The 20590-nt window shown below is 44.2% G+C and overlaps 1 protein-coding gene across 1 annotated transcript in view; it reads right to left on the bottom strand.

Moving 5' to 3' along the window:
• The window catches only part of FAT3 (FAT atypical cadherin 3), an 801278-nt gene that overhangs the window by 245677 nt on the left and 535011 nt on the right, over window positions 1-20590 (bottom strand). The window contains 1 exon segment of the mRNA XM_027532628.1: window positions 4807-4868. Within this exon segment, the coding sequence (XP_027388429.1) occupies window positions 4807-4868 (62 nt within the window).

The following is a 20590-nucleotide window of genomic DNA, read 5'->3' as shown; positions in this document are numbered from 1 at the left end:
ATATGCAGATGACACCACCTTAGTGGTAGAAAGCGAAGAGGAACTAAAGAGTCTCTTGATGAAGGTGAAAGAGGAGAGTGAAAAAGCTGCCTTAGAACTCAATATTCAAAAAACGAAGATCATGGCATCTGGTCTCCCATCATTTCATAGCAAATAGATGGGGAAACAATGGAAACAGTGACAGACTTTATTTTTGGGGGCTCTAAAATCACTGTGGATGATGACTGCAGTCATGAAATCAAAAAATGCTTGCTTTTTTAATAGGAAGAAAAGCTATGACAAACCTAGACAGCATATTAAAAAGCAGACATCACTTTGCTGACAAAGGTCCGTCTTGTCAAAGCTCTGGTTTTTCCAGTAGTCGTGTATGGATGTGAGAGTTGGACCATAAAGAAGGCTGAGCACCAAAGAATTGGTGCCTTCATATTGTGATGTTGAAGACTCTTGACAGTCCCTTGGACTGCAAGGAGATCCAACCAGTCCATCCTAAAGGGATTCAGTCTTGAATAGTCATTACAAGGACTGATGACTAAGTGGAAGCTCCAATACTTTGGCCACCTGATGCAAAGAGCTGACTCATCAGAAAAGGCCTGACGCTGGGAAAGATTGAAGGCGGGAGGAGAAGGGGACGACAGAGGATGAGGTGGTTGGATGGCATCACCAACTCAATGGACATGAGTTTCAGTAAGCTCTGGGAGTTGGTGATGGACAGGGAGGCATGGCGTGCTGCAGTCCTTGGGGTCACAAAGAGTCGGAAACGACTGAGTGGCTGAACTGAACTGAACTGATGGTAAAAACCATCATTCCCACTTAACAGATGAAGGAAAGGGGATTCAGAGAGTGTGATAGCCTGTCTAGACTCTGTGAGCAGTCTCCACAATAATCTCAGGACTGACTGAATGGATCACCCACGCTTTTCCACACCACTTCCATTCTCTATCTTGATAAATCAAGTTTCATGCTATAAAGAGATTAAATATGGTAGGTGAAGAAAAAAATCTATACAAGTAATTATAAGAAAGAATTAATGTGTTTCTTTATTTCACAGCTGCCTTTTTGATAACGAGGTAATCAAGGCTAAAGTCATAGCCATTAAGGTAAAACGTTAATTCACAGTTTAGTTTATGCATCATTGTCAACTTTGTGCATCTATTTGCTGGAATTAGCCTTCTACCTCCACTGCAGTCATAACTGGCTATCAAGGGATGTATATGACTTTGAATAAATGAGCTGAAAATTCCAGATTTTTGCATTTCATAGTAGGGAGAAAATATCATGCCAATATTTTCACATATTTCTTGATTAGGCAAGAGGTAAAACTTAGAGCTCACTAGAGTAGTTTAAGCTGTACTTGTGAATTTTTCTATAGTCCTTTGCTGCTCTTGTTTCTTTAGCAAGTCCCTTTGATTAGGATAATGACAATTCCTTCTTATAGTCTCAGATTTAAGGCAAATGTTCTATAAACTCCAAAACCCTGACAGTGTGTGTGCATGCACGTTAAGTTGCTTCAGTCATGTCCAGCTCTTTGTGGACAACTGTAGCCCGCCAGGTTCCTCTGTCCATGGGATTCTCCAGGCAAGAATACTGTGGGTTGCCATTTCCTTCTCCAGGGGATCTTTCAGACCCTGGGATTGAACCTGAGTCTCTTGCATTGACAGGCAGGTTCTTTATCACTAGCGCCACCTGGGAAGCCCTGCAGTGTATACACAGTCAAGGTAAATATCCGAAATTAAAGTACAGGCGTAGTACCAGCAGTATGCAATTAAAGCCTTCCGTAACAGGGCCAGCACACTATAAACAAATCATTAATGCCCTCCTGGTTACCTATTCAGAAGTGTATCTCCCAAGTCAGCTTCTAAACAGAGCCTTTCAAGAAGAGTCCAATTTACTTGATTGGAGAGGAAAAAGATGAAATAGAGCCACAGGTTACTATGAGTTTAAAGAGGAGCATAGGGTTATCTTGGCGATTAAAGGCCTTCTAGGAGGTTAATTACTCACAGGCCAGACTTAAAACTCACACAATGTATTGGCAGTTACAAAAATTTGTGTACAGCAGAGAACTCTCTTCTGCACTCTGAATGATATTATTTTATTCATTCTTCTTGCAGGGCTGAGTTAAAGCAATATTCTTTCCATGATCCAATCAGAACAAGGGAAGAAATGACATTCAAATGGTCGCAGAAATATTATACAGAAATGTGAGTAAGAATTTTATAATTTAGGAAGTGAAAGGAAGAGTGTTATATGCGAAAGAGAGAGAGAGAAAAAAGGAGAGAGAGAGACAGAAAGAGGGAGACAGGTACTCAAGCGGTTTTTGAAAACCTCTGGAAGAGCGTTTACTGAAGAGCACCTCTGATGGGGAATACTGGTAAGTGGGCAGAGCTGGAGGGCAAATTAGCATAAGCCTGATGACCTGCAGGTATTCAAATTCTACCCCGGGAACTTCAGAACAGCCTTATGCTCTTAGTTGGCTAGAACCATGACGGGATTTGTATGAGACCTTCATCCAAGTCCCCATCATCTCTCACCTGGGTCCTTCTGAGAGAACCCCCTTCCCCAGTCTGCCAGCTACGAAGGCCCTGGCCCAGCCCCTGTCTGACCCGCAGTCTCTCCCTCTGCCAACCCTATCACGCCCCACCCCCTCTCCCTGCTTCATGGCTTGCCACCGAACTTGGGAGGAAGTTCAGAATCCTTACCGAAGCCCTATTTGTGTTTTCCAGCTTGCTTTCCTACCACCTCTACAGCCTTCTAACTTTACACCCTCAGTCACACTGGCTTGGTTCGGTGTCTCCAACAGAAGCTTGGCTTCCTGTCACCAAACGTCACCTCCTCAAAGAGGCCCTCCCAATCGCTCCGCTGCATGTTGCCTACCTGCTCCTCTTTTACAGGCACTGCTATGGAGCCTTCTTTGAGCGGCCCAGAGAGCTTGTGTCTGCAGTGACAGCATTCACTCATCGGCTGCCTGCTTGCCCATCCTCACCGCACATTCTGTACCCCTGGTACGCAGCTCAGCCCTGGAGAAACGGCTAAGCGCCGTGCTGCTGCCTCTGGCTCCTTCTGCCCTGGAGCTCTGTCTGTCCTGGGGTGTGCAGATGAAGCTGAGTCTTTAGGAAAGGTCGGGCATTGTGACACCATATGATAATAATGAAAAGCACAACAATTTTAACCTGTTAGTCCAAAGGCCCAAAGTGTTGGGTTGGTATTCATGTAAGTCTGTAAAGGATGGGGAACTGTTAAGGATTCCTTTGGGAGTGAATTCGAATGCCTGGAAAACACTTTTGCCTCTTCTCCCTAGAGTCACACTCTGCACCACCCCACATACCCCCAGGACACCGCCTTTCCGGGGACAAGGCAGTAAGTGATCTCAGCAGATTTCCCAGCTAATGAGACACCGTCCCTCTTCCCTGCTGGGAAGTAATAGGTTCAACTATCTGAGAACCCAGCCCCTCCAGGAGGCCTGGCCTCTGCTGCAGAGGAAAGAGGGCCATGAATATAATATAAAGGCTATTATTCTGGCAAACCTATTCTATTTTTGGACCAGGTACATACTGGAGCCCATTAGGATGATTTTGAAAAAAGAATTACAATAATTATTTTTTGGCAGCCTGGAGTCTTTTATCTTTATGTGATGATAGCAATGTTTTAAAAGGGTTATCATAGCGCTGCATAATAATAATAATCTTTTATTAGGTGTAATGCTGTAAGAGTTTTAAAAATACTTTGATATAAAAGGTCAGGTTTGATCCTAATAATGATCCTTTGAGGTATATGGAGTAGCAGTTACTTGCCATATTTCACAGTAGGGGAAACTGAGGTCCAGGGCAGCTGAATGGCTTCTAAGGCTCCAAGCTAATCATGGCAGGGAAGTCCTAGGACCCAAGGCACTGATTCCTAGTCCAGTGTTCTTTAAATAAATCATTACTGGAGAACTGACTTAAAGGAGACTATCAGAAGAGATGTGAGGTGTGTGTGTGTGTGTATGTGCGTATACAGGATGGTGGATTCCAGTGAGTGGTTCCTGGGACTGACAGATCATTTTAGCAGCAAAGACACAATATAACAGAACTCTACCTTCTAAGCATCGTCATCCGCTCAGTATCGAGACTGTCACACTTAAATCACAGCATCATACATAGTACCCAGGCTTCAAGCTTCCCAATAAAGAAACTTGATATGTATGGAAAGAATGTTCCAAAAGACTCTTTCATGTCTATTTTCTCATCCCTTGCCTTATGTTTTTGTGTTTTTTTCCTCCAGAAATAATGCTCTTACAGTTTATATTGCTGCTTCTGTCTTAATGAATTATAGGAGCACAATTTATGGTTTCAGAAAGAGTCCTCTCTGGCTGTGAATCAGCCAGCTTTCCCTTCCTTGGTCTCTCCCAAGAAAAGAAATGAGAAGCCTGGCAGTGCCCTTCTTCACAAAGGGCGTGCTTCAGGCTAATTGCTGCACTTTGTCGTGCTCTCTCTCTCTTTTCACATCTGAGGCCACGATGGCTTACAAGTCTCTGCTCCTGAACTTTCTTTTCTGATTATTGACAAAGAGCCCAAAGTCAAGGCAGAGATGTCAATACATCTGCTTGCTTTTCAGGAAGGGCAAAGGTCCCACCATCCACTCTTGGCACACCAGAGTGCATTCACAGGAAGGCACCAGAAATCTCCATCTTCAGAACCAATCAGCCCAAGAGAAATAGCTTCACTTTGCAACCCACTGTTCACACACGTTCAAGCTCCAGTTCACGTGGAAGGTTAAAGTAGTTGAGGGAAAGTCAGTTTTAATGAATATCAGCTCCCTCTATGCGCTTACCTCCAGAAAATGTTCTGCCTGCTGTTCTCGATCCAATTTCCTTGAAGTTGTTGTAATCAGACCTGTGTAGAAATGAGAATATTTGACTTGTAAATATCTGGGGCAAGCAGCTTACTGAGTGTGGGAAGCAAGTCCAGTTAAAGGAAAAGCAAAAGCCATGGGGAACAGTATAACTCACCAGTCCTCAGCGACAGTCAGATGGTTTCAGAATTACTCTGAACAAAATAAAACTGACAAAGAAAACCCAAAAAATTTGTTTCTGGGTTCTGCTTTCCACTGTTGAGGTATTTTAATCACTTTGGGGATGTGGAACCTCACTAAAGAACAATTGTTTTTCTGGTAATGAGGAATTTCAATAATTTATTTGCATATATAACTGAAATTCTGCCATAGAAACCTCATTGAAGATTTTAGAGTTCTTGAACAATTAATAGATTGCTGATTAGATTCAGGCTATGAAACAGAACTTTCTTATTTAACTTTTTTACGCTTATATAATATTTTGGTTATACTGACAAAGAATGTTATTTTTGCAATGACTACTTGTACACATAATTATTTCAAATTTACTCATATATGAAAGATCTCATGGTGTAGCTTTATCACGTTGCTTTATTTGTTTAAATCTTTACACAAAACAAGTTCTTTTTTCTTTAATACCTAATATATGAAATATCTCATGCTGTAGCTTTATCTCTTCATTTGTTTAAATCTTTACACAAAATAAGTTCTGCATTGGAAATAACATTCTTTCCTATGAATGGCATTTCTCATAAATGAATCATCCCTTTGAGCAGAGAGACAAAGAAAAGGGAAGGAGAAGACAAAACTTTCAAGGCCATTCAATTTGTCTTTTGCAGATTTTATCATGATTATTCTTAAATGGCAATTAGGAGGTCAAATTTACATTCCATTTCTTGATTCCACACTGTCCCTGAAAATAAGACCCTCTGATTGGGCTGTTGACCTATGCTGATCAATGAGAGAAGAGAAAAGCTCACTCTCAGTGCTGGTGAAGTGCATGAAATATGGAAAAGGTATGTCATCAAAATCCGCTGAGGCATTCATGTGTTTATTTTCCAGTAGTGGATAGAGTACATGATTTTGCTCCTGCTGCTGCTGCTAAGTTGCTTCAGTCGTGTCCGACTCTGTGTGACCCCATAGATGGCAGCCCACCAGGCTCCCCTGTCCCTGGGATTCTCCAGGCAAGAGCACTGGAGTGGGTTGCCATTTCCTTTTTCCAATGCATGAAAGTGAAAATTGAAAGTGAAGTCGTTCAGTCTTGTACGACTCTTAGTGACCCCATGGACTGCAGCCCACCAGGCTCCTCTGCCCATGGGATTTTCAGTTCAGTTCAGTTTAGTTCAGTCACTCAGTCGTGTCCGACTCTTTGTGACCCCATGAATCGCAGCACGCCAGGCCTCCCTGTCCGTCACCAACTCCCGGAGTTCACCCAGACTCACGTCCATCGAGTCAGTGATGCCATCCAGACATCTCATCCTCTGTCGTCCCCTTCTCCTCCTGCCCCCAATCCCTCCCAGCATCAGAGTCTTTTCCAATGAGTCAACTCTTCGCATGAGGTGGCCAAAGTACTGGAGTTTCAGCTTCAGCATCATTCCCTCCAAAGAAGTCCCAGGGCTGATCTCTTTCAGAATGGACTGGTTGGATCTCCTTGCAGTCCAAGGGACTCTCAAGAGTCTTCTCCAACACCACAGTTCAAAAGCATCAATTCTTCGGTGCTCAGCCTTCTTTACAGTCCAACTTTCACATCCATACATGACCACTGGAAAAACCATAGCCTTGACTAGATGGACCTTTGTTGGCAAAGAGAAAGCCAAAAAAAACAAACAAAAAAAGACTACAGTGGGGTTAAATGGCTCCCCATGGCCTTGAAAATAAAATCCTACTAAAAGTAACATGGCTGTTAGGGTTAGGAAGATCTGAGTTCCAGTAGAACTTGAGCCTCATTATAGGCTCATTGTAAGGCATTAGCATGCTGAATGACACACTCACAGCCTCACTGATCATAAAAGGCCAAAGAGTGGGTGTGACCCAGTTGTGGAAATCCCCGCCAGGTAGTCGGAATAATCTTCCTACTTGTTAGCCCATGAAATTACTTGGCCTGTAAAAACTAACCACTGGAAGTCTCTCGAACTAATTTCGAGGTCTCTGCTGCCTTCTGAGATGGACTGCCTTCTCTCTGTGGAATGTGTCTCTCTCTACATAAATCTGCTTTCCCACTTAGCTCTTGAGGCAGAGTCCCCTTGCCTGCCTGCTTGTATCCTTCACAAACATCCTGCATTAATAATTAAATCTACTTCTTACTTGTCACTTTGTCTCTTGCTGAATTCCTTCTACACTGAGACATAAAGAACCAGAACTTTAGTTAAGTCCAGATACCACGTGAGTGATTTTTATAAAGACAGAGGGTTCAATTTCCAATCTGAGGTTTGACAGGGTCCAGGTTTCATGAGGTGTGCCTAGGTTTGAGCTCCAAACAGAGGGACGTGGTTTGAACCCCACTCACTCCACTCTCATCCGTCCACACTCCCATGGGAGGGAAACGCACACTCCCCTTGCACCAATGATCTGCCTTTCCATGAAAGTTTCCTGGAATGTGCCCCCACCTTTCTGCTTCATCCACAGATTTTCCAAACTGAGCTCAGGTGTTAGAGAGGTGACCCTCTCTCCCAGGGTTAGGGGGCTGATAAATACTACCAGCACAAGTATACTCCACCACCCTATCATTCTAGGCCCTACACTTCTTTGCTCACAGGTCTGTATTTTCCCACTAGACAGAGTGACTTCATGGGAAAGACCTGCCTTCTGCTTCAGAAGCCCTGCTGTCCACCTAAGCACCTGGCCTAAAAGAAAAACTAAAACTGGAGGCTCATTAGCAGTCAGTGGACAAAAGCTGCTGGGGAAAGGGAGATCACTCATATTCTGATCCTCAGTTTTGCTACAGGCTTAGACGTGGCTGTTTCGGAGGTACTGTTCTGTGTGTGGGGAGAGTATCTGCGGGTGGGGAGGAGGCGTGTGTCTTTAGTGCTCAGTTAAAGCCATTTTCTGAGTTCCTCCATGTGAATGGTGCAGTGCTAGGCACTTCTGCATATAAAAATGAGTTACTGTCAGAGATGATGGGGAAAGGCTGCCGTCAAGAGTTTCAAGGTAGGGGGCTTCCTTGGTGGTCCAGTGGCTAAAACTCTGTGCTCCAAACGCAGGGGGCCTGGGGTTCAATCCCTGATCACAGAACTAGATCCCATATGCTGCAACTGAGGGTTCTGCATGCCGCAGCTCACAGATCCTGCATGCTGCAGCAGAGACCGAAGACCCCACATGCTATAAAGACCTGGCACAGCCAACTAGGCAGAGAGGTAGATAGATTTAAAAAAAAGAAGCTTCCAGGGAGAGAATCAGTAACTTCCCTTCCTTAGCTGCCCATCAGAACCTCCCGGGAAACTCAGAACACGTGGTTCTGTGCCCCATTCCATCCCTCATTTCCTGTCTCTGAATCTCTTGGGATGATGCCTTGAGATGGTGCTCTGATTCTACGAGAAGGCTCTCTGCAATGCCAGTATTCTGTGTTGAATTTCAGCATGACCTTTTACTGACATGAGTTTTTCTGCCCATCCAAGAATGAAATACACTGAGCAGCTTTAGCATCTGGGTCAGGCCTTGGGCTCACTGTGTGTGTGTGTGTGTGTGTGTGTGTGTGTGTGAGAGAGAGAGAGAGAGAGAGAGACGTGTGAGCAAAGGGGACATGGAGATGTGTGAATGCACTGGTGGGTGAGGTGATCGGGGGGAACAGAGAGGAGCCTGCTCTGAGTCCTACTGACTCAGGGTCAGCCTGTCACACCAGCGAGTGCCTAACACACAAATCTGATGCCTTCACTTTCAGGTCAGGCTGTTCCACAGGCTCATTTGTCACGGAAGCTCTTTCTAAGTGAGAAGTAACTGTGTTCTTGAAAGGGGTCGGGAGGCTTTCGCAGCCCTCACCCCCTCTTCAGGGAGCCTCTTCTGTGAGAGGCGCCAGTGGGAATGAGAAATGCTTGTTATATGGAGGCTATAAAGGGGTGAGCGGCTGACCGCCTCTGCTCCTGTTGGCCTGCTGCCCTTCCCCTCTGCCCTCCGTGGGCTCCTGAGTCAGTCCAGGTCCTCCTCGGGCACGTCGGGCAGTCGGCCCACTGCGGTGACGGCGCTCTGGAAGGAGGTCAGCTTCCCCTCCCCACTATCCCGAGGGTAATTCTTGAGGAAAGCCACTTGTCACAGAGCCCGTGTGCAAGTGGGGGGCAGGTGGCTCCCTTCCACCTGCCTACCTTCCCCAGGGTGTGCTTTTCACTTGCTTACAGCCCACAGAGAGGAAGGCGGGCTTCCTGAAGAGTCTGACCAAAACACACATGGCAGTGACCCCAGAGCTATGAGAAAGACAAAGAGTCTCCGTCCCTGAAGGAAAAGGCAAGGAAACCTCCGCCGGGCTCAGTTCTCTGGGTTTCTTTCACCTTTATTTTCACAGATTGTGAAGAAAGCTGAGCACCGAAGAACTGATGCTTTTGAACTGTGGTGTTGGACAAGACTCTTGAGAGTCCCTTGGACTGCAAGGAGATCCAACCACCATTCTGAAGGAGATCAGCCCTGGGATTTCTTTGGAAGGAACGATGCTAAAGCTGAAACTCCAGTACTTTGGCCACCTCATGCGAAGAGTTGACTCATTGGAAAAGACCCTGATGCTGGGAGGGATTGGGGGCAAGAGGAGAAGGGGATGACAGAGGATGAGATGGCTGGATGGCATCACTGACTCGATGGACGTGAGTCTGAGTAAACTCCAGGAGTTGGTGATGGACAGAGAAGCCTGGCGTGCTGCAATTCATGGGGTCGCAAGAGTCGGACACGACTGAGTGACTGAACTGAACTGAACTGAAAGTAAAACATAGGAGAAAACTCTAAGTCAAAGTGAAATTCCGGAGTTCCCTGGTGGCCCAGTAGTAAAGAATCCACCTGCCAATGCAGAGGCCACATGTTTGACCCCTAGTCTGGGAAGATTCCACAGGGCCACTGAGCCCCTGTGCCACAAGTACTGAAGCCCGCGCGCCCAGAGTCCCTGCTCTGCAGCAAGAGACACCAAGCGGTAAGCAGCTCGCCCCCGCGACAAAGAGCAGCCCTGCCGGCACCAGGGAAGGCCCAAGGGCAGCAAAAGGTCGGGCGGAGCCGAAAATGAATTATTCAATTAAAAAAGTGAAAATTAGTAGGAAATGGGACGAAGTAGGGCAAGGGACACAGAGTGACTTCTAATGGGTGCAAAGTTTCTTTTGGGGCTGATGAAAATGCTCTAAAATTACAGATTACTGTTATGGCTGCACGGTTCCCTAAGTATTCTGAAAGCCAGTGAATTGTATCTTTTAAATAGGTGATTGTTATTCTATATAAATTATGTATCAGGAAAGCTGTTTAAAAATCAGCAGGAGATCATAAACTCTGCCTTTTAGATTTTAACAAGTCTTTCAGTTTTGGAGGAGACAGATCTTTAAAAATACTTAAATGATTAAACGAATATATCTCACCCATATTTTTCACTGTATTTCACTATATTTTTTAAGACTGAATGAATGAATGAGTCAGTTAGTCTACAAATCTGGTAGGAAGAAGGACTGGAATGAATAGATCCATCAGGTTTGTCCATGGGGAATCTGGAATATAAATATAATGAAAAGAACATTTTGGGTTAAAGTCACAATTGGTGGTTATTTGCACTGAAAATAAACCTTGTTGTCAAGACAGGGTCAACTAAACCAAGGAGGGGAAAAATCTTTCTCCCCTCTAGAGGCACACACTGAGGATGAGCTCTGGGGCTTCAGCAGCACAGTGCACTTTGCAGTCACACGGGAATGAGGTGGACCGTCTCCCACAGACCAGAGTCATTAGACAAAGCTGCCAAAGCTGCGTCTTCCCTTCTAACAGCTTTGTTGTAGCTGAATGCAGTTGGGCCTTAGAACAGGGCAGAGCCTGAAACAGAGCAATTCCCTCTTCAACTGCTCCGATTCATCACTGTGGAAGGCATCCTCCTTGTGCAATCTCTGCAAGAGAGAGGCATGCACATCACACATGTAACTGTAGACCCATTGGGCGCAGTAAATTGGGGACTGACATGAGGAAATTGAATTTCAAAGATAAATCATAGGCAAGCTTTTGAAAGTGGTTTGGAGATATAAACAAACACATCATTTGATATAATTACATATGCAAACCTCCAATTTAGGAGGGGATTACGCCAGTCCTAAGTGAATGATACTCAGTAAAGAGAAGGGGAGAGCATATGGTTGGAACCATGCAATTACTTTAAAAAGAACTGCTTTTGATTTTTTTTTGTTGTTGTTGTGGAAATGGGGGAATCTAAAAACCTTTCTGAGAAATAGGCTGAGCATGAAAATGGGGCTGCCTGCTCAGAAAAGAACTCAAAATGTTCTAAGTAGTTATGGTCAGAGAAGTGATACTCAAAAGGATGACATCTTTTTCCTGCTTTTCCGCCCTGTGGGTGTCCTGGGTCGCAGCTGTGTAATCTAGTGCCATGACATTGACATTTTCTTTAAGTGCTACTTGAAGCTGTGTAGGTCTTTGCTCAGCATAATTTTCCAGAACTGTTGGAAGCTGAGATTGGTATTACAAATACAACTGGAATAACAGCCCTGTGAGCTACAATTAGTGTTTACTCTCTTTTTCCATATTCCATTTACTCTTCTTACCATGTTGCCATGCCTACCCCGACTATCTGGTAAACCCTCTCATCATGCTTCCAGAAAGTTCAAATGTCACCTTCTCTGCAAATCATTTTCTGACCTTCCCTCCTCCAGCATGCTGCATGTAACTCATCTATTGTCTGGACCTCTCTCTGGACCCCAGTGGTAGGAAGGCTTTGTTTGGGTGGGTCACCAGCTGAGCTCAGGAACCTAGATTAGTGCCATTATGTTCGTTGAATATAAAGATACTACTAGTATACCACCATATGACCCAGCAATCCCACTCCTAGGCACATACCCTGAGGAAACCGAAACTGCAAAAGACACATGTGTCCCACTGTTCACTGCAGCACTATTTATAGTAGCTCGAACATGGAAGCAACCTAGATGTCCGTTGACAGATGAATGGGTAAAGAAGGTTTGGTACATATACACAATGGAATATTACTCAGCCATAAAAAGGAACACATTTGAGTCAGTTCTAATGAGGTGGATGAACCTAGAGCCTATTATAAAGACTGAAGTAAGTCAGAAAGAGAAAGATAAATGTTGTACACTAATGCATATATACAGAATCTAGAAAAATGGTCCTGAAGAATTTACTTATAGGGTACCAATGGAGAAACAGACATTGGGAATAGAATTATGGACATGGGGAGAGGGGAGGAGAGGGTGAGATGTATGGTAAGAGTAACATGGAAACTTACATTACCATATGTAAAATAGATAGCCAATGGGAATTTGCTGTATGGCTCAGGAAACTCAAACAGGGGCTCTGTATCAACCTAAAGGGGTGAGGTGGGGAGGGAGATGGGAGGGAGTTTCAAAAGGGAGGGGATATATGTATATCTACGGCTGACTCATGTTGAGGTTTGACAGAAAACAACAAAATTTTGTAAAGCAATTATCCTTCAATTGAAAAATAAATTAATTAAAAGAAATACTACTAGTATAGAAGGTCTTCCCAGGTGGCTGAGATGGTGAATCCGCCTGCAATGCAGGAGACCCAGGTTCAATCTGTGGGTCAGAAAGAACCCCTGGAGAAGGGAATGGCAACCCACTCCAGTATTCTTGCCTGCAGAATTCCATGGACAGAGGAGCCTGGTGAGCTACAGTCCATGGAGTTGCAAAGAGTTGGACATGACTGAGTGACTAACGCATGCACACGCACACACACACACACACACACATACAGTATAGATATGGCTCTAGTTTTTTGTTAAGCAATCAATCTTCCCAAACAGGATATAAGCAAAAGGTAGTTAATAGATCTTATTTATCCTGTGTCTCTGATATTTAATATAGAACCTGGTACATTGAAGGTATCAAGCAAAACTTGTTTGAATGAGGGTAACATCGATAGAGTCCCCCAGGACTGTCAGTATTGCCTTATACGGAGTGGTCAGTCCCCCAGGACTCTCAGTATTGCCTTATATGGAGTGGTCAGTCCCCCAGGACTCTCAGTATTGTCTTATACGGAGTGGTCAGTCCCCCAGGACTGTCAGTATTGCCTTATACGGAGTGGTCAGTCCCCCAGGACTGTCAGTATTGTCTTATACGGAGTGGTCAGTCCCCCAGGACTCTCAGTATTGCCTTATACGGAGTGGTCAGTCCCCCAGGACTGTCAGTATTGCCTTATACGGAGTGGTCAGTCCCCCAGGACTGTCAGTATTGCCTTATATGGAGTGGTCAGTCCCCCAGGACTCTCAGTATTGCCTTATATGGAGTGGTCAGTCCCCCAGGACTCTCAGTATTGCCTTATATGGAGTGGTCAGTCCCGCAGAACTCTCAGTATTGCCTTATACGGAGTGGTCAGTCCCGCAGGACTCTCAGTATTGCCTTATACAGAGTGGTCACATAGCTCCTAAGCATAGAAGTAAGGTTATCTGAATGCTTTCTTCCATTCTTTGAATAATTTTAATGTTTTCCCAATTTTTGGACACTCTTCCATGCTGATAGTTGGAGGTCATTAAAACCATTCCTGATAGACTTTATTTATTTTCAGAAGTTGGTTAAAGATTTTTAATGTTAGACACAGTAACTCTGTGCTCATTCCATAGTCCTCCCATGTCCTGGTTTCTAATGAATTCATGGAGAAAGGTAGGTAAATAATAATGCAGTAGTATCCAACATTTATTGAGTACTATGTGCCAAACACTAGCACCAAACAGCTTGCATACACGATCTCATTTAAATGAACAAGAGTTCGGAGAAATAGGAGCTATTTTGACTCTGGAAACTGAGGAAGAAATGAGAAATAACTTGCCCAAGGTCAGCCAAGACCTGCACCCAGGGACTCTGACTCTGAAGCTTTTCGACTGTCTTCTTAGCAGATAAGAACGCAGAGCTGTGGCAAAGCCACCCAACCAGGAACCAGAAGACCTGCAACCCAGTTTCAGCTCTGCCAGTGACCGGTTATGAGATTAGAGAGGTCACATCTTTTATTTTTTCTTCTCTAGAACTGTTTCCTCATCTAGCCATGTCCTAAAGTCTCTTTTCAATGTGAAGAATCTACAGTAATACAGAAACATTAAAAGCAATCATTCTTCCTTTCCGGCTCCCTCACTGGACCCCACTTTCTCCTTGATGAAACTGAGTCCAGCTGTGTAGGACACGGGAAGGTCACCCAGGTAAAGCAAGAGGGGTTGTGTTCTGGTTTTTATTTATTCATGAAATTAACACTTAATACCCATATGTATATTTCTCAAAAGGAGCAAAGTAAAACATCAGTTATCTATGAATGCATGTTTTTAAGTAGGGGAAAAAAGCTAGTTATTTTCATGTTTGCTGTCTCTTCTACAAAATTCTAACTTCTAGAAACAGAGAACAAACCTGACTCCATATTGGATCTATGCCTTTGGCTCCAGGGCTCTGCACCTTTGTAAAAGAATGTTGCCTACAACCTGAAATAAACCTGATAGTCCATTCTCAAGGCTTTGACCCTTAAAGATATAACACTTTTACATTCATCTAGAGATTAATACACTATATAAAAGAAAGTAACAATTGTCTTGTTGGAGCTTTATAAGAACATTGTGACTAGACTTCTGTGGACAGGTACAAGAACAAAGAATTCCAGCACCAAGCAGTTCACACCAACCAGCCACAACCCTTCCTCTTTTAAAATAAACACAATTTCTAACTCAGGTAAAACAGTACTTAGGAGGACATTAGTCCACCATCTTCTGAGTCTGCTGGCTATCCAAATAAAGTCACCATTCCTTGTTGCAACAACTCATCTTTTGATTTATTGGTCTAACCTGTATCGAGCAGTAAGAACTTGGACTCTGTAACAGAAACTATTTCTACATCTCATTTCAGCCCATTAGAAAGCCTTATTCCCTGTAGTATTTACATGCAGACATAAGACTATTCACTGAATTTGGAGAGAATGAAAGGGACTCAGTAAATGCAAATTTCAGTATTGTAGAAAAAAAATTAAAGCTTAAGTGAAGACATGCATTAGGTTTGCTTAAAAAAAGACTAAATAATGTGTGTTTGGACTATATGATGTTTCTTTGAAAAGAAAAGAATAACCAGAAAGACAGAAGCATATACAACACCAGTTATGAGGGAGGTTAACAAAAGGATTCTGGGAACTGGCCCCATCAGGGTATTTTCTTAAGTAGGAGCTGTTTTATCTGATATAAGATTTGGAGTTACTCAATTAGGTGCACAGTGCTGCTATTAAATTTCCTTCAGAAAATCTGATAGGGAAAATCACTGGTGGAGCTTTAACATCCTGCAACTTGGATGTTTCTTTATAAATAGTGATTTCCAAAATGCTAATACAAGTTTTAAGCTGCATATGTGAGAGTGCATCTTAAACATAAGTATGAAGATGCTGTGTGTCCAATATGGTTCACAGCTGTTGGTTTTCCATCACAGGTAAGTTTCACTTGTATTTCTTTGCAAGCCAATGGATAGCATTTCCCAATTCTGCCTTGAAAAGTTAAAATTAAAGTGAAAATCACTCAGCTGTGTCCAACTCTTTGTGAGCCCATGGACTATACAGTCCATGGAATTCTCCAGGGCAGAATACTGGAGTGGGTAGCCTTTCGCATCTCCAGGGGATCTTCCCAACCCAGGGATCGAACCCAGGTCTCCCACAGTGCAGGTGGCTTCTTTACCAGCTGAGCCATAAGGGAAGCCCAAGAACACTGGAGTGGGTAGCAGGGAAGTCGCGGGCAGTGCTCTTCTGCCAGAAACACTTCCCTCTTTGGATTCCATAGCTGCCACAGGTAGAAAAGGGGGAAAGCCAGCTTACGAAGGTAAGTGCTGATGCTGGTACATACGTTGCACCTCCATCAGCCTTAGAGGACAGATGGACCTGTCTGCAGCCTGGAGGGAGAGTTCTGAGATTCAAGCAAACCCTGTTCCCTCTCTGTACTGCTCATTACAGACAAAATCGATTAAGGGATTTGGGTCAAGACAAATGGCAACCCACTCCAGTGTTCTTGCCTGGAGAATTCCAGGGACGGTGGAGCCTGGTGGGCTGCCGTCTATGGGGTTGCAAGTCGGACACGACTGAAGCGACTTAGCAGTAGCACCAGCAGCAACTTGTCATCAGGGTGAAAGATAAGATAGTAGCTAACAAGGGAGGAGTACAGTTGAGGCTGTATGGTTAAGAATATTTCCAAAGGCTGCCTCCTCTGTGTAATTCTTATACCAGGTGGTCCTGCCACATATACCCACATATGCACACATACATACACGTGTACACACACATATACTTAGGACTCAATGGACATGAGTTTGGGTGAACTCCGGGAGTTGGTGATGGACAGGGAAGCCTGGAGTGCTGTGGTTCATGGAGTCGCAAAGAGTCAGACACGACTGAATGACTAAACTGAACTGAGAGATGCTGTGTATGAGCCCCGTTTTGTCAGAATACCTGGATACTTACCAGGCCCATCTGTCCTTCCCTCAGTTCCTCGCCTCATTACCAATCCTCATGGCTCCTTCCCTCCCGGGCTCACACAGCCCTTCGGCTCAGCCTCATGATTCAGCCTAGCTGAAGAAGTATTTATACACCTGAGGAAGTCTCTAGGTGATTTAGCTAAACCTTGAATGCCATATTGGATTTCTTCAGAGAAATTAAGCTGCAGATGGTGAACCAACATTAGGGATGTCGCATGCAATGATGCCATTTTAGGTGCCATTAACACACCACTGATGTGTGTGCTCAGATGTGCAATATGGCGCCCGCCACCCCTTTCTCTTTCTGCCAAGATATTTTTTTTTTTGCAGAATTCTGAATATTGGATGATCAAAATAAGGAAGTGGCTGGCAATTTAAATTACATTATATGGATGGGTTGTAAAGATTATCTAGCCTGAGGCGCATCATATACCATCAAGTAACCAGTCCTAAGTTCTGGCATCAGACTGCCTTGCTTCACAACTCAATACCAGCCCAAGGCAGCTTTCTGTTTTTAACAAATTATTTAGCTTCTTTAAGTAAAATGAGGCTTATTAAATTAAATGCTGGGCTGTGCTTAGTCCCTCAGTCGTGTCTGACTCTTTGTGACCCCATGGACTGTAGCCCACCAGGCTCCTCTATCCATGGAATTCTCCAGGCAACAATACTAGAGTGGGTTGCCATGCCCTAATAGTTAATTTAAAATGCTTCACTCAGTTCCTAGCACATCCGTTGTTATTCAGTCGCTCAGTCATGTCTGACTCTTTGTGAACCCATGGACTGCAGCATTCCAGGCCTCCCTGTCCTTCACCATCTCCTGGAGTTCGCTCAAACTCATGTCCACTGAGTCAGTGATGCCATCCAACCATCTCACCCTCTGTCCTCTTCTCCTCCCGCCTTCAATCTTTCCCAGCATCAGGGTCTTTTCCAATAAGTCAGTTCTTCACATCAGGTAGGCAAAGTATTGGAGCTTCAGTTTCAGCATCAGTCCTTTCAATGAATATTTAGGGTTGATTTATTTTAGGATTGACTGCTTTGATCTCGCTGCTGTCCAGGGGACTCTCAAGAGTCTTCTCCAGCACCACAGTTTGAAAGCATCAAGTCTTTGCCGCTCAGCCTTCTTTATGGCCCAACTCTCACCTCTGTACATGACTACTGGAAAAATCCTTGCTTTGACTAGATGGACCTTTGTTGGCAAAGTGATGTCTCTGTTTTTAAATATGCTATCTAGGTTTGTCATAGCTTTTTTTCCAAGGAGCATGCGTCTTTGAATTTTAAGACTTCAGTCACCATCCTCAGTGACTTTGGAGCTCAAAAAATAAAGTCTGTCACTGTTTTCATTTTTTCCCTGTCTGTTTGCCAAGAAGTGATGGGACTGGATGCCATGATCTTAGATTTTTGAATGTTGAGTTTTAAGTTAATCCTGACACATTAAAAGCTCAAAAATGCGAGACAGCAAAAGAGACACTGATGTATAGAACAGTCTTGTGGACTCTGTGGGAGAGGGAGAGGGTGGGATGATTTGGGAGAATGGCATTGAAACATGTATAATATCATATATGAAATGAGTCGCCAGTCCAGGTTCGATGCACGATACTGGATGTTTGGGGCTGGTGCACTGGGATGACTCAGAAGGACGGTATGGGGAGGGAGGAGGGTTCAGGATGGGGAACACGGGTATATCTGTGGCAGATTCATGTTGATATATGGCAAAACCAATACAATTGTAAAGTTAAAAAATAAAATAAAATAATGGAAAAAAAAAGAAAAAAAAAGCTCAAAAATGTTACTCTTATTATTAGCTCCAAGAATCATCCCTGGGGTATCATATGTGTCCAGTGGTCTAATCTTGCTTCCTGGCCATCTCGAAATTTCCAACACTAGAGTCTAAATATTGGGGCAACAAAAATTGTAAAATTTCTATTTCTTACCCTTTTATCTGACAGAGAAACTGATGCTTGCACTTTCAATATTAACAACTTGTTCAAAGATTTATTCGTGAGAAATCCTTCATCCAAGCATTGCTAAATTTTATTGAGAGGAGAGTGAGTAGCAAAGTGTGGCATGGCAGAGCAGCATCAACACCAGCTGGGAGCTCGGTCAGAAATGCAGAGACGCAGGCCCTCCCAGACCCTGAGGATATGCGCCTCACGCTGAATTCTGAGGAGCTTGACTGATGCCAGGGTCCCATGCCTACACATTCTGAATCATGTAGTATGGGTAGAGGCCTAGGGATTTTTCAGATGCTCCAGATGATTGCAATAGTCAGCCAGAGGTGAGAATCACTGTATATAAAGATATTATCAAGGGGTATTGCGAAAGTGGAAGTGTCAGTCGTTCAGTCATGTCCGACTCTTTGAGGCCCCATGGACTGTAGCCCACCAGGCCCCCCCATCCATGGGATTCTCCAGGCAAGAGTACTGGAGTGGGCTGCCATTTCCTTCTCCAGGGAACCTTCCCAACCAAGGGATCCAACCCCCGTCTCCATATTGCAGACTCTTTACCATATGAGCCACCAAGAAAGCCCCAGTGGGTATTGGGGTTGTGGTAGTCAGGTTTTCTGGCTTATCTAAATCGTTTCATTTCCCCAGAATAAACAACACTTGACTTTATAATACAAAACAATGAAAGGTCAGTAAAGTGAGGCACCTGGCCCATGGCCTCCGGCATGTCTTCCTCTGAACTCTGCAAGGTTCTGTCGTGAACTCTCCAGGAAAACGACTGAGCTCTGGCTGCTGGGCTTCTTCTGACTTCAGCTCTGCTACAGGCCTGGCGTGTCCCCCTAACTCTGGATCATCCCAGTCACAACCTGGCATCCTGGCCCTGGCACACTCTCTCACACTGCTGCTCCTCGCCTAGCATCTCCTGGCCCTCACGATCCTCGCTGCGGTTTAGTCCCTAAGTCATGTCCGACTCTCTCTGATCCCATGGACTGTAGCCTGCCAGGCTCCTCTGTCCACGGGATTTCTCAGGCAAGATTACTGGAGTGGGTTACCACGCCCTCCTCCAGGGGATCTTCCTGACTCAGGGATCAAACCCTCACCTCCTGCATTGGCAGGCGGATTCTTTAGTGTTGAGCCACCAGGGAAGCCCCGGGATCCTTATAGCAGAGTGTTAAACCCCACGATGTGACCTCTTTCCCCAAAAAAGCATATTTTTCTAGGAGATACAGTGGCAAGAGCCACGAGGATACAACAGCATCTTACAACAGTAAGCTCCCGTATTTGCCCTCAAGGAACTAACAATTTAAGTGAAGTCGCTCAGTCGTATCCGACTCTTTGCGACCCCATGGACTGTAGTCTACCAGGCTCCTCTATCCATGGAATTTTCTAGGCAAGAATACTGGAGTGGGTTTCTTTTTCCTTCTCCAAAGCAAGACAGACAGGCATGCAAATAACTGTGACATTAGGTGTGAGCTAATACATGCCTTGCACGACTGTGGGTAGCCTGAAGAAAGAAAGATTGCTGAATTGTACAATTAGAAAAGAAGAGGGAATAAGTTGAATTTGTCCTGGGCCCTTAATGGTGAATCAGATTCTAACAGAGACGTTGGAGGAAGTTAAAATGTCACACCTGTAGCTAAGAATCATGAGACAGAAGGTTAATGCCAAAGGGAAATCTAGGTTTAAAACTTGGCTCTGCTATTTCTTAGCTGTGTGACCAAGGACAGATGACAGCACTTCTCTGATCTCAGTCTCATCAGGTCTGACATGGGGATGTAATAACTCCCTAATAGGCTTTTGGTTAGAAGTGATCCAGATGAACTGTTTGGCACAGTGCCTTGCACGTAGCAGATGCTGTTCTTAAAAATAGGAACAGCATCTATAAAAGCAGTGCATTATTTTTTACTTTTATTAAAAACCCAAAGAGCAATGGGATGCTATTTCTGATTACACTGTAAAGGAAAACATTATTGTCTCTAGTTTGGTCACCTCTGACAATGTTTGAAAATGTAATAGTTGCTTTTAGCCAAGAAACTAAAAGCTGCAGTTTGCTTCTGCTTATTCAAATGAACACCACAGAGTTGTTTCGTCTCTGCCATACTCCTGAGGTGTGAAAAACAACCACTGCACTCCCCGTAGAAATGATTTCACTGCAAATAATTTTCTCTACATCTGGTTTCACATGACAGA

Source organism: Bos indicus x Bos taurus, chromosome 29, assembly GCF_003369695.1.
Source record: "Bos indicus x Bos taurus breed Angus x Brahman F1 hybrid chromosome 29, Bos_hybrid_MaternalHap_v2.0, whole genome shotgun sequence".
Lineage (NCBI taxonomy): Eukaryota > Metazoa > Chordata > Mammalia > Artiodactyla > Bovidae > Bos > Bos indicus x Bos taurus.
The sequence above is the reverse complement of the archived record's forward strand: the minus strand, read 5'-3'. Positions and strand labels throughout refer to the sequence as shown.